Source organism: Danio rerio, chromosome 13 (assembly GCF_052040795.2).
Source record: "Danio rerio strain M-AB ecotype USA chromosome 13, GRCz13ab, whole genome shotgun sequence".
Classification (NCBI taxonomy): Eukaryota; Metazoa; Chordata; class Actinopteri; order Cypriniformes; family Danionidae; genus Danio; species Danio rerio.
In genome coordinates this window covers 52,792,748-52,808,170 of record NC_141033.1, presented here as the reverse complement: position 1 = coordinate 52,808,170, position 15,423 = coordinate 52,792,748, and the positions used below count along the sequence as shown (strand labels likewise).

General features: G+C 38.7%; 1 protein-coding gene across 5 annotated transcripts in view; it reads left to right on the top strand.

Annotated features, from left to right (window-relative positions):
• lyst (lysosomal trafficking regulator) overlaps window positions 1-15,423 on the top strand; it is a 197,837-nt gene that overhangs the window by 111,123 nt on the left and 71,291 nt on the right. For all 5 annotated transcript variants that reach the window (XM_087279768.1, XM_087279772.1, XM_087279769.1 and 2 more), the window contains 7 exons: window positions 1,225-1,353; window positions 2,945-3,551; window positions 7,800-7,980; window positions 10,374-10,543; window positions 10,776-11,006; window positions 11,306-11,472; window positions 13,408-13,560. In XM_087279768.1, the coding sequence (XP_087135894.1) occupies window positions 1,225-1,353; window positions 2,945-3,551; window positions 7,800-7,980; window positions 10,374-10,543; window positions 10,776-11,006; window positions 11,306-11,472; window positions 13,408-13,560 (1,638 nt within the window). The remainder of the gene's footprint in view (window positions 1-1,224; window positions 1,354-2,944; window positions 3,552-7,799; window positions 7,981-10,373; window positions 10,544-10,775; window positions 11,007-11,305; window positions 11,473-13,407; window positions 13,561-15,423) is intronic.

Below are 15,423 nucleotides of genomic sequence, written 5' to 3'. Positions count from 1 at the left end.
CAAAAGCAGATGATTAGCAGAATGTTTATCTGTCCATCCGTCCATCCATCCATCCATCCATCCATCCATCCATCTATCTATCTGTCCTCTATCCTCTATCCATCCATCGTTCTCTTGTTCTATCTATCGTTCTATCCATCCATCCATCCATCCATCGTTCTATTGTTCTATCTATCGTTCTATCCATCCATCCATCCATCCATCCATCCATCTATCTATCATCTATCCATCCATCCATCCATCCATCCATCCATCCATCGTTCTATTGTTCTATCTATCGTTCCATCCATCCATCCATCCATTTATCATCTATCCATCCATCCATCCATCTATCCTCTATCCATCCATCCATCCATCTATCCATCATTCTATTGTGCTATCTATCGTTCTATCATTCTATCCATCCATCTATCTATCCATCATCTATCTATCTATCTATCTATCTATCTATCTATCTATCTATCTATCTATCTATCTATCTATCTATCTATCTATCTATCTATCTATCTATCTATCTATCTATCTATCCGTCTGTCTGTCTGTCTGTCTGTCTATCTATCCCTCTATCCATCTGTCTGTCTATCTATCTATCTATCTATCTATCCATCTATCCATCTGTCTGTCTGTCTGTCCGTCCATCCGTCCGTCCATGCATCCGTCCATGCATCCGTCCATGCATCCGTCCATGCATCCATCTATGCATCCATGCATCTATCCATCCATCCATGCATCCATCCATCCATCTATCTGTCTGTCTGTCTGTCTGTTTGTCTGTCTATCTATCTATTTATCAGTTTGTCTGTCTGTCTGCTCGTCCATCCATCCATCCATCCATCCATCCATCCATGCATCTATCCATCCATCTATCTATCTATTCATCTATCTATCCTTCCGTCCGTCTGTCCATCCATCCATCCATCCTTCCATCCATCGTTCTATCTATCTATCTATTGTTCTATCTGTCTATATCTGTGTATGGTCACATTGTATTTTAAGGTGCGATTCTCGCTAGAGGCTTTTAACTTAACAAACAACTAATTTGTTGCTTATTAATAACTTTAACTAAATATATGTACTGTTTATACAAGTATTTGTTGCAGTACTAATGTTATTCTGACAAAAGCGTAGCTAATATTAAACATTTCAGAAAAGCAAGCAGGTTGTTGACATGGCGTTAAACAATAACATTTAAATGATCACAATTTTTCTATGTTCTTCAATGAGATGGTAAGCTGTACCAGGAGAAGGTCCAGTCCATGATGTACCTGCGACACTCCAGCAGTGGAGGGAAATCCGCCTGCAGCTCAGTGGTCTCACTGTCTCCCACTGTCTTCACTGAGATGCCTGCTGAAGGTACAGTAATGCAACACGCAAACCTCAGCGCCACAACAGCATTAAAACAGCATACTCTAAATCAGGGGTCACCAACCCTGTTCCTGGTCACCAACCCCTTCCTGCAGAATTCAGTCCCAACCTTGATCAAACACACCTGAACCAATTAATAGTACCTAAAGCAGCACTTGATAATTACAAACAGATGTGTTTGGTCAGGGTTGGGACTGAAATGTGCAGCAAGGTAGCTCTCCGGGAACAGCGTTGGTGACCCCTGCTCTAAATCATCAACTCCAAGCCGTTCTCTGATGATAATGCAGCTATTCAAGAGAAGGTCAAAATCAGAAAAATGTTCCTGCTCACTCATTCTGACATATAACCAGTGTTATTCAGAGAAAATGTCCTTGTGTGGCTCTACAGCACTGATGATGTTAATCTCTGAAATGCATGACGAGAGCAGATCAATTACAACACATACTTTTTGTCTGTAATATCATAATGTCATCATGGCATGAAGTAGCACTTAGCATATTAGAGCTGAATAATAATGCAGTTATTGTGCTATAAACAATCCTGGAGTTGAGATTTGAAAGATTCAGTAATGTGTTTCACCCTATGTCCACTACCTGACAGAAGTCTTGTCGTGGACCCAGTTGTAAGAGCAACAAATAATAACTTGACTTCTTGTTGTGAAAGTGACAGAAGGTGGATTTTTCCCATGAATCGTCTGTTGAGCCGCATCTCAATCATCACAAATACTGCAGAAGACCTACTGAAACCTGCATAGAGCCAAGATGTTCACAGAAATCAGTTAAGTTTGATGAAGGAAACAATGGTTTGGGGTTACATTTAGTATGGGGTGTGCGAGAGATCTGCAGAGTGGATGATCAACATCAACAGCCTGAGGTATCAAGACATTTGTGCTGCCCATTACATTACAAACCACAGGAGAGGGACAATTCTCCAGCAGGATAGCGCTCCTTCTCATACTTCAGCCTCCACATCAAAGCTCCTGAAAGCAGAGAAGGTCAAGCTGCTCCAGGATTGGCCAGCCCAGTCACCAGATATGAACATTATTGAGCATGTCTGGGGTAAGATGATGGAGGAGGCGTTAAAGATGAACACAAAGAGTCTTGATGAACTCTGGGAGTCCTGCTGAAGGCTTTCTTCTTCATTCCAGATGACTTTATTAATCAGTGATGTGAGTCATGTCAGAGATGTATGGATGCAGTCCTCCAAGCTCATGATGGAGTCAGACACAATATTCATTCTGTCTCCACTGCAGCAGGACTTTATATTCTATACTGGACATTATTTCTGTTCAGTGATGAGACTTTAGCCTAAGCAGAGTCAGACCTTACTGTCCTAATCAAATCAGTCAACATCAAGACATGATCATATTTTATTGTGCTCAAATAAGCAAAATCTAGAGGCCTTTACCTTTCATATGAGCCACTTCTGATACCAAATGATCAACAAGAAGTCAACTTATTATTTGTGTTCCTAAAAGCGGCAATACTTTTTTGTCAGGTTGTGTAAATATTATGGATGGATTTGATTTTGAATGCAGTGCTATTAGAGTAAACTAAAATATTTGTTTCCCCCCACACAGTACGCCATACGTCCTCTATAGAGCATGAAGACGATTTGTCCCTGCGGCCCCGAAGCACTGGCCCATCACCACACTCCTCTCCAGCCCTGACGCCCCGTCTTACCCATGGACGTGTGACGGGAACCACAGAACCTGAAGGAGGAGCATCTCTCAGTACCCAGCAGGCCCTGGGCAGCACAGAGACCCTGAAGCGGGCTGGAGACGAGCAGCTCCTCAGCAGCTGCGAATCAGCAAAGACCATTTGTGATTCTCCCATCGCAGGCGCTGATGAAGAGGGGAGCATTATGGGAAACCGAACACCTTCTATCAGTGTAGAGGAGGAGCAGGACGGGCCCGCGGGAAGCCCAGTGGAGTCAGAAGAGCATTTCGACTGGACCAGCGAAGAAGCCCCACGCCGACCAGACAGCCTGAAAGGAATCCAGTCTTTCCAGAGGAGCCACAGTAATCTGGCCAGTCTGGGTTTGGCTTTTCCTGCGCAGAACGGCTCTCTGACTATTGCACGCTGGCCCACCGTTGCTGACCGCGCCGCTCCACCTGACGACTGGGAGAGCTACACATACTCACCCGGCTACGACCGACACAGCAAAGCAGACTCCAGTAATGACAGGTAGGATTTCATGTTGTCGTACAGTAGCAACAGATCTTTTCTTCAATATTGAATCCCAAAAAATACATGATTTGATTAACCCTTTGTGTCTCCATTTGGCCACGTCTTTCTCTGTGTTTAACCTGTTAGCCAGCACTCAATTTTGGGGATTTACACCTACCTTACTTTAAATAGTAACAGTTCCTGACTCCAGTAAGCTACAAACACAAATTAGGCATCATTGGAAAGAAGACACTTTGAGCTTTACTGTGGTAAAACGGGAAGTTACATGTTAAAAATATAAAAAGCTATACTTTATGAAGTCATGAGGGAAAAAACTGTATTGTGTTCAATATTTGTATTTCCATATTCACCTTATTCTCAGCTGTCGAGTGGGCGCTGCCATTTGAATCTTTTTGTCTCGCGACTTCCGGTCACATTCACTTTCATTCATTTTTTGACGTTAACAACTGCTTGATACGCTGCTTGATGTTGCAATTTAATATTTTCTTATTATATTATGCTACTTGGTCTGTGTAGTCATGCAAACATTTGTTTGTTGAGCAAGTAGTTTGGCCATTTTCTGCCGTTTATTATTCCTAGTCATTTCTCCCATAGGCGACTGAATCGGAAGTTCTAAGACAAACGCGAAAACAGGCGCACTTCCGCATTTTAGAATAAGGTCAATACAAACACAGGAGAACATTAATGTAATGTCATAGAAAAAATATGACTTGAAATCCAAGTGTTTCATAAGTTTATATTTCATATTTGATGAAGGTGCAAAATGAGACTCCTATAAAAAGTTTTCCGAGACTATATCGGTGTCCCTCTTTCCCTCACCGTCAGAGGCACTTTCTCAAAAATGACCTTCTCAAACTAAAACATTAACAGTTGCTGAATAATTTGGTCTACATTCACAGTTTATGTATCTTTAGAAAGAAGACACTCTGGGCTTTATTATCCATCATCTAGAGTTTATAATGCTCAAAGTGAAAAAAGTTATAGATGCTTAAGTAATGTATATAAAATTGCACCGCACTAAACTTTTTATTATTTCATAAAAAAATATGTGAAATTTGTCCTAGAGCAGCACAGAAAAGCAATGGGTCAAAAGCTACACGTCTCCTGAGGAAATGTTTTGAATTTGATGCTAATATCATGCAAAATGAAACTTCTGGAATTATCTTTCTGAAACAATGTCTTGTGATTTTCTTCCTCTCCTTGTTTGTGGGAAAGCAGTCTGATGAAGGTTTCTAACAACTGTTTTAGTTATTTTACATACCACTAATAACTGTAAAATAATAGGCAGAAACGCACTGTATAGTACGAATGATTTATTTGAGCACAAAAAAAGTCCAGTGCATATGCAACAAAATAGTCTCACACAAGCTGTTGTTGTTTTGCTCCCTCACTCACTGGCAGAAAGAGCATGAACATCTTTTCATAAGAGTTCACTGCTGGCGTTTCATGAAATCTACTCCACAGCAGAGATTCGGCTACATGACAAAAATACTACATTGGAGTTCTATTGTAAACAATAGTGTTTCCTCCCTTGAGTAGCAAACACGATTTACTCTGACACTTATATATGCATATGTTAATGTTACAGGAAGCTTAGCTAACAAATGGAATGATCATTGCGGACAAATCTTATTTTGACACGTATTTTAGGAAAATACCTCGAAAATTCAATCAAACACTCTGGGAGAATTTACAAATTAGAAATTTTTTACAAAATTACCATTTGTACCTCTTCCTAACAGGGAAAACCAGCAGCTATCAAGAATGCATGATTATATGCTGTCATGGCTTTGCAATCAGAAAATGTGATTATGATGGAAGTCAATGGGGCAAAAGAGCCACCAATGTAATGAGTCAATTTGAACCGTACACAAGGGTTAAAGCTGCCTTGAAATCAACATTTATTCTTCTCATTTTTATATGTACAGTGCATCCGAAATGTATTTATAGCGATTCACTTTTTTCACATTTTTTCATCATACAGCCTTATTCCAATGTGAATTAAATTCATTTATTTGCTCAAAATTCTACACGCAATACCCCATAAAGACAATGTGAAATATTTTTTTTTAATTATTCTTTGTTTATTAAAAAAAAACAACCTAAAAAATCATAGTGACTTTAAAAACACCATTTGTTGATTGGTTGTGAAGATATAAAAAAATAAAAGATATAATTTAAGAAGGAAGGAAAGCTACTTTGATTAAGGTTATTAAATATATGAATTTTAAAAGAGTATATTTTTGTCTCCTGTAGGGATGCTCATAATAACCGATTCACTGTTAACCGAAAGTGTGCGCTTTTAACCGATTGATGATATCAGTTAAACAATAAACAAAGTATTTTTTTAAAAGTTTGGCTGCATAAATGCAACACATATTTGTTAACTTGGGGGAAGGTAACATGTGCAACACCTACAGACATATTTTGCCAAAGAAGCAAAATGAAAGAAGAATATTGCTGGTCACAGTTTGACAGACGAGTTGATGCCAAACCGGTGCTGATGCTGATTGCTGTTTTTAACATCTAAAAATGAATGGAAATGAAAAAGACCGGAAGCCAAAAAGATTCAAATGGCTGTGCCAACTCGTACACGGAGAATACGGTGAATAATAGACTTTACTTTACAAAAAGTCAACATATGAGCCTCGCCATTATCTTTCATCAAAGGAAGAGCGCGCATATGAACTAAGAGTGAGAGAGGAAATAAAAGCACACAAGCTCTAAGGTAAAATCAGAAGCTCAAGACATAATCTTTAAAATAAGGACTTCTATTAAAATGTTGACAGAGGTTTGTGATATAAGATTAACAGTGGAGCAGTAAATGCATGTTTTCCCTGGAGCGATTGATTTGAGGTAGCCTGATATGTTTATTTGACGGAAGAAAGAAACATATGATTGGACAAACAGCCTATGCGGGTTCTTTAAAAGGATTCAGTCAGTGTTTTCATTTTGTAATCTAAATTTGTCATTTAAGTGAAAAATATCTAGGGCAGGACTACTCATTTTATTCTTTTTATTTCGTTTTCTTTGCTGTTAGAAACACTGCAGCTGTGTGAAGATGTTCTGTTGTTAATATGTTTGCATTTTAACATAAATCAGTATGTTAAAATGCATATTTAAAGTGTCACATAAAATAAACATGTCAATTTTTTTTATTTTTACGAAATAGTAATTTACTATTATTCTGACCAGTTAACGCTTAATATTCGGTCAATGTCTGTTGGCAAAATTAACCAAAATAAGCATCCCTAGTCTCCAGCACAAAAATATGACAGATGCTATGCAGTGTCTAGCTAGTGTGCTTACTAATAAAGAAGTGAGCAGAGTGAATCACGTATTCAGCATTCATCAGACATGATGTGTTTAGTTGTTCTAGATGTGTGTGATTTTCCAGGCAGCTCTTTTAAATTCCTTGTGACGAATAAACTCTTTAATTATGCTAATTTCTGCCACTGAGTTTTGGAGATGAATGTAATATTAGCCTTCATTTTAAGCTTGCTTCATCTCTTTAATGTCTCCTTCAGTCCTCAGTTAATGGCTGATTGCTTCCCGTTTTCATCATTGCTGTTCCTGCACTAAAGATATATCCCGTCTCTAATCTTTCAACTGCTTCATTCTGACCAATCACAGATGTTTCTGCTGAGCTCCTGAACACACAGGCATTCCGCTCATGCTGATCTGCTCTCTCATTGGCTGCAGCTCGTCACTACATCTGACCACACGTGGGGTTGAGTCGGCCGACTGCTCTGGAATATTCAGCATGCTGAATGTTGGATTTCCGTCTGCGAGGTGTCGGCGACGCGTCAGCGAGCCTCGTTGATGCGTTGTTCAGTAGTTCACACTTAAAGAGCAGCGAGCGCCGAGCACCCGCAGATTTCTTCCCGATCACAGCCCGATCTGTCGGCGAGCTCGTTAACTTCCAAATCGGGCTCAAATCAGGCTTAAAATCCTCTAGCGTGAACTAGGCTACACAGGTCATAACGTGAGCTCTGCTACCAATGGAGGAGACGAAGCCACGACGTCAAAGCAAATAACACTTGATTTTTCTCCAGCACAAACACTTCTTACTCAGACCAAATTAATCACAATAATATCTAGATATACAGACATTAAACTACATTAACATTAAAATAGTGTAGATTAGTGGACAATGTTTTCCCTTGAGACCTAAACGTGAGTGTTTTGGTTGTCAGACTGGTAGTTTCTCAGAGTTGATCGATGTGTGTTTGGTGAATGCTTCAGGTCCAGTGCGGAGGACTGTCTGGTGCTGATCTGCTGTGGTCTGTATGATCTGCTGAGAGGAGTTCTGCTTCTGCTGCCGGACCTCCTGCTGGAGGAAGTGATGGACAAACTCATCCAGCCTGACGCTCTTCTCGTTCTGGTCAACCACCCGTCTCCCCTCATCCAGCAGGGCGTCATGAAGGTCTGCACACTTTCACTTGTCTTCATTCATTCTTTTTTCTTTCCTTCAGTCCCTTTATTTATCAGGGGTTCGCCCCAGCGGAGTGAACCACTTCCACCTGCAACCCAGTACTGGGAAACATCCATACACACTCATTCACACACACATGCTCATGCACTACGGCAAATTTAGTTCATCTATTCCCCTATAGCGCATGTGTTTGGACTGTGGGGGAAAGCAGAGCACCTGAAAGAAACCCACGCCAACACAGGGAAAACATGCAAACTCCACACAGAAATGACAACTGGCCCAACCGGGACTCGAACCAGCAACGTTCTTGCTGTGAGGCCACAGTGCTAACTACTGATCCACCATGTCACCCCATTCGCGTGTCTTTAAAATTAAAAATCAGTGAATTATCCACACATGGATTTTCTTAATATAAAAGATTCATCAGTGCAGGTTATTTCACAAAAAAAATGTATTGTCTTGCTAATCTTTAATCAGAATCCGCACATCTACTTGCGTCTTTCCCTGGTGACATTGGTTTGATGGATTGGGCGAAATATGCTTAGCCACGCCCCTCTAACGCTTAGATTGAAAGATGAGAGGAGCACAAAAAATAAACCCCGCCCATTACTCGATATTAATAATAATAATAATAATACATTTTATTTATAATGCGCTTTTCTAAAACCCAAAGCGCTTACAAGAAAGTAAAAATAACAAAGCATATAATAAAATAATAAAAATAATACAGTAAAAAACACAGTAAGAATAAAAGATATCACAAATTAAAAACAGTCCTAAAAAGATGAGTTTTAAGTAGCTCCTAAAACCGTCCAAAGAACCAGCATTCCTAATGTTTGTGGGAAGAGCATTCCACAGTTTGGGGACACGGAAAGAGAACGCCCTGCCTCCCGTGGTGCGGAGTTTGCAGCGAGGCTGAAACAGTGTAGAACCAGAGGCAGAGCATAGACAGCGAGAGGCAGAGGAAATGGATAACAAGTCACAAATGTAACCTGGAGCAGAACCATTTATATGCTTTATATGTTAAAATCAATGTCTTAAAACCAATACGAGACTTGACAGGCAGCCAGTGAGCAGCCCCTGTTGGAGTATAGGAGTGATGTGAGACTGACATGATATATGCGTCAACACACCTGCAGCAGAATTTGGGATGTATTATAAAAACTTGAGAGAATTAGCTAGTAACCCCCTGAACAGAGAGTTGCAAGATGTGATAAAAGCTTGGACTAGTCTTTCAGCATCAGGCCTCGAGAGGAAAAGACGTAAGCGGGCTATATTTCCAAGATGATAAAAGGCCGTTTTAGATAAATGTTTAAAATGAGGCTTCAGACTAAGCTGGGAGTCCAGGAGAACACCAAGATTACGCAGCTGCAGAGATGGTGATAAGACTGACCCATTAACTCAAATTCACTACACCTCTTGATGTTAAGCCGCCTTTCCACTGCACACAACATTTGGACAGGACTGTCGGAATACGCCCCCTTGTGGCAGCCGCACAGTATTTTCAGTGTTGTCGTGCACAACAGGGGAGAAGCTGATTCTCACGGTGTCTGAAATTAATGGATGTATAATTACTAGAAACTCATAGACCGCTAAAATATTGGAGGGAATGTGGAGACAACATTTAAATATATATATTTTTATTACTTTCTCACATTTATGAACAGAAAAGTTTTATATATATATATATATATATATATATATATATATATATATATATATATATATATATATATATATATATATAGACTTTTTTTAATTCCAAAACCAAATAAACTCCTATTTCTCATCTCGCGCGCACGGATCTGCGTGGACAACACTGGAATACATCATATCCGGTCGGCAGGTCGCCTACGGTCTAGTTGCAGGAGTTCAAATATTTAAACGGATCCGCAGCTCAATTTGGATCTGAATTTTCCGCATACGGAGATGATCGGAACTCAACGCAGCTCCCGGACTGCTCTCCATTGGAAAGAATGACTTCCGCTTGTCGTTTGTCGTGTGCAGTGGAAAGGAGGCTTTAGAAGGAATGCCAACCAATAAAATCTAAGAATATGGTGTTAGCTACAGTATATTCTGTTTCAGCTGTAAATGCTCAGCTTAAAGTCTTCTGCTTCTTGCTGACGTTTTTACTTCACTATTTCATTTCAAAGGCATTATAGTGTGAGATTTTTAAAAACATGAATATGACACAAAGGAGAGTGTGGTAAAATGAAGATTGATTACTGACAGTCTCTGTCTGCGTATCTCATCTGATATGATGAACCCCTGCTTTGACTAATAATCCCCTTTATATGCTGCTCTGATCCATTGATATTAGCTTTATTTTAATGTCTTCTCTCGGTCATGCTTGGATACACAAACCTGTCCATGTATTCCCGTAGCTCCTGGACGCCTACTTCAGCCGCGCTCAGAAAGAGCAGAAGGAGAAGTTCCTGAAGAACCACGGCTTCTCACTGCTGGCCAATCAGCTGTACCAGCACCAGGGTTCACAGGGGCTGCTGGAGTGCTTCCTGGAGATGCTGTTCGGACGACCGGTCGGTCTCGAGGAAGAGTGAGTATGAAAACTAGGGATGCACTGTATTTTCACCGTATACATATAAAGTAGACCAATGTAATAAGAAAATATCAGTTTGCAACATTAACAAGCCATTTTTAACGTCTGAAAATCAATGAAAGTGTAAGTCTGGAGCCAAAAAGATTCTAATGGCTGTCAATAAGGTCAATAAATTAGCTTGAGTATATGTATGTCATTGAGTGACGAGCAGTATTTTCTATTCCCTCAGTCTGGATCTGGAGGATATGGAGAACATCTCTCCATTCAGGAAGCGCTGTATCATCCCAGTGCTGGGTCTGCTGGAGAACTCTCTGTATGAGAACTCACTGGTGCACAATGGCCTGTGTCTGCTGCTGCAGCTCCTCAACGCCTGCCCGAAGCTGGCCGACATCCTGCTGGACCACGGCTTACTCTACGTGCTCTTCAACACACTCTCCACCCTCAACGGCCTGGAGAACGGGTAATGCTCCCTAGATAGAGTAGATCAAACTTCTGTTTCTCAGCCTGCATGAGCAGACCTCTCTCAGAGCTTAGTGACTCATTATATAACTTTTAATTAATTAATTGAAGTAGGTGTGAAGTATTGAAGCAAGTAATTATTAATTTAACAAAAACTCTTTTTAGAGCAGAAACTGTGTGTGTAATTTCACCTGATAAATGTTTTCTGCGTTGTTATTACTGGTTAATTTAACACATTTCATATTCTCACATATTAAAGATGAATCTGAGGGATGTTTTGTCTGTATGTTGGCTGTGTAGGATTCCTCCGAATGACTACAGGCTGGTGGTGTGTGACATTCAGCAGCTGCTGGTGGCCGTCACCATACACTCCTGCAGCTCTTCTGGATCTCAGTACTTCCGCATCATTGAAGACTTGATCACACTGTTGGGCTACATGCAAACCAGCAAAGTTCGCCGCACACAGGGTAAACGAAAACTAAAGCTTTTGTATCATATACATTACAATATACAGTTAAAGGCACAATTATTAGCCCTCCTGAATTATTAGCCCTCCTGTATATTCTCCCCAATTTCTGTTCAGCGGAGAGAAGATTTGTTCAGCACATTTCTGCACATAATAGCTTTAATAACTCATCTCTAATAACTGATTTATTTTATCTTTGTCATGATGACAGTAAATAATATTTGACTAGATATTCTTCAAGACACTTCTACACAGCCATTTAAAGGTTTAACTAGAGTAATTAGGGTAAAGTTAGGGTAATTTGGCAAGTCATTGTAAAACAGTCGTTTGTTCTGGAGTCAATCCAAAACTAATATTTCTTAAGGGGGCTAATAATATTGACCTTAAAATGACTTTAAAACAATTAAAAGCTGCTTTTATTCTACACTAAAAAAAACGTACAATTTTTTTAAAAAAATGTAGATAATCTGTAAAAATCTGTCATTTCTTGTTCCATTATTACAAGTTATTACTGTCATTTAACAGATCTTAACTGCAATTACACAGATTATTACTGTCATTTTACAAATTATTATTGTAAATGTATAATTTATCAATGTAATTATACAGATAGTTAATGTGAATATAAGGATGATTACTGTAATTATGTAGGTTATTAATGTTATTATACAGATTAATTTATGTAATTATGCATGAAATCCAAATATTGCATCAAATTTTTCTCTTTTAACATGCCTTTAAAACTGGAAGAATTGTTTTTGTTTTTTTTGTAAAGAATGATTGAAAAAAAGTTTAGGTACAAAATAATTGCTGTTGTCATGAAACACTGTAAATATAACTGTAGGTTAAACTCCAAAACAATTTTCTTGAGAAAATACAAAACTGTTATCTATCTAATTATTTATTTCTTTTTTACAAATAACACATTTGGTCATCTTTTAACAAAAGAAACAAGGTTAGTGTCATGTGAGAACGCTGCAGAAGTTGAGGATTAAATAGCGCTTTATTAACAGAATCATCTTGCAATTAAAGGTTGAAACAGGAACAAACAGGTGCATACAGATAATCCCAAGCGTAAAGGCGCAAAAAAATAAAGGGGTCGAACACGGCAAGGGAAGGAAAACCGCGTCGTAGTGCTTACTAAACAGTTTTAGACTCAGATACGATGTGTCTGTGTGTGCTGAGTTTAAAATCCTTGAAATCAGGCCATAACAATCTTCTGACTGTGTGTGTAATCAGTAAGAATTAGGAACCCGGATGTGTGAGGTGCATGCTGGGAGTTGTAGTTCGTTAAAGTAACGTGTGTACTGTGTAGTTTTCCAGCAATCCGCAGCTGCTAGATCACTGGTGATCGTCACAGTTCGCAGCAACATTGTTAGAGTAGTAAAATAAACATTTCATAGTTTACAATGCATGCATTATATGCAGCCTACAAACAATAGGCTAATGTTTCACTTTATTAACCTCATGATAATCTTGATATGTTTACTATCTTCACTAAAAAACAATTTGACTAAATTTTTGTTTCTCTATTTTTACAGGAATAATCTGTAAATATTAACGTAAAATTAAGTGTTACTCTTTAAAAATACATAAAATTTCCTTTAAAAAGCAGAGAAATAACGTAATACAAATTACAAGCAATAACTGTAAATTTAATGTGAGAATTTTTTTATTACACAAAATATCTGTAAAACTACAGCTATTTCACTGTATAATGAAAAAAACCTGGAAAATTATGTAAAAAAAATAATAATACAGACAATTACCTGTAAAATAACGTTTATTTTTTTACCGCGTAGCCGAAATATAAAACAAATAAAACTTTCTCCAAAAGAAAAAAATGTATAGGAAATACTGTAAAATATTCCTGAATCTGTTCAACATAATGTCACAGGATTAGATTGATATGTTCTGTTGTGATTTGCTTCTTCAGAAATGGCCCTGGCCTTGCAGTTTCGCGTGATTCAAGCAGCGATTGATTTCATTAAGACCACAGCCAATCAGGACCCTCAGAAGTCCGGCAGTTATGTGCATGTGCCCACATCACCACACCACGCTCTGCAGCAGAAACGCAAAAGCATCGCAGGTGAGACGCTTTATAGCTTGAAGTGTTTTTGGTGGGTTAGGTTTACTGAAGTGATTTACAAGATTAAAGGTGACCTATTATGCAAAAAATCTTTTTTATAAGGGGTTTAAACACCGTGTGTGAATATAACCAGCATCTAATCGTGAAAATTAATTAATTCAGTTTCTTCATCATCAGACTTGATTGAAGCAGAAACAATTTGATTGACATTCTCCCTTTGTACGTGTCATCAGAGGGGGAAAGCCCCGCCCACTTGTGCCCATATCTCCCTCATTAGCATAAATAGCAGCCCTGAGTGAGAAGCAGCTGTCCGTCCATTAGCCACTAGAGTGTTTGAGCTGCTGAAGATAATGTCAGCATAGACTAAGAGGATTATAGATGTGGAGTTTTAGATGAAGCACAAATGAACAGCGACAGGAGTCTGCATAGACTGACAGAAGCATGAAGCGCACATGCACAACTGACTTGCACTGAATCTGCCACTATGCTGACACACAGGCATTTGTAGCTCCGCCCTCTTTTGAAAAGAGCACAATCTCATTTGAATTTAAAGTGACAGTCACCAAAACGCCACAATTAGGGTCAAAGCCTGAAAGGGTCAGTTTTAGAGAGTTAGACAACATTATTTGTGTGGTATTTTTAGCTGAAGCTACACACAAACACACACACACTCTCGGGACACATTTTACATCTAGTAAAAAGCGCCATTCTAGGTCCCCTTTATATAAAAATGAAATTCAACTTGAATATTGTGATTTATAGTTATGTTATAATTTTAGTATGATAATATAATATTATAGTTTTTATTACAATTAATTAAACATTATAGTGTCCACTTAAATTTATAAATTTAATAAGTTTCATCATTTAACATTGGGACAAATATGGACAAACCCAACTTTGGGTGAAAAATGGCATTTAAAAAAAATTTTGGGCTCTTTTCTTATGATCTAGGCACAAAGTCTAAAGCTCATGGTGCAATAGCATTAGGAGAGTGTCCGAATCCACTTTTGCTATTTTAAGGGAAAATGCTCTGCACCCCAGGCGCATGGTCTAACAGGGTGGTGCTTATTCTCCTAATGAGTTCTGGGTGTGTTTTGAGTGTAACCTGCATTAAACCAATCAAAGTCTCATCTCACATTCCCTTTAAGTGTCTGTTGCGTCACGTCATGGTGCATTTGCTGTTTACATGGCAACTTTGTAAGTGTAAAAACTGAACGCTTAACTAGCGAGAAAACAGTTAAAAAGAGCATCTGCAGCACGAGAATAAAGAATGAGCCTCCTCCATTCAGCCTCTTTACTTTCTCTTTACTTTACTCCTTTACTTTACTGGAGTGAGGAAACGGTGGGAACTCACTCCACTGAACACATCCATTAGCCTACATGTTTAATTTTGTTTGTTAAGCGCAAAGATTTGCTTCAAAACTATTTCCAAATTCAGTTCTAATCTCCAGCAAAGGAATAAGTGAACAATAAAAATGAAGTGTGGTCAGAAAACTGAGTTATATCCGAACACACGTCCTGTTTTTATGCCCCATATTGTGATGCAGACGTCTCCAAAACACCACAGGTGGACAAATCTACACTTGTGTTTATTAAAACAAATATAAATCTGCATATAATAAGTAATACTGCTAATAATAATAACATTATACAGATGCAGATTGTCATGAATAAACTGAAAAAGCCCCCCGAGGTGGAGAAGGCATGTAGGCAGTGCTGTTTATATTGATGTAGAAAATCATCATTACTGAATCATTTTAATCCTTTAATTGTTTCATCTAAAGATATTAGTGTGTTGCTGATCATCCTGTGTGTATTCAGTAATGTGTAAGAGTTTAGACCTGCATTGGCGCATAACTG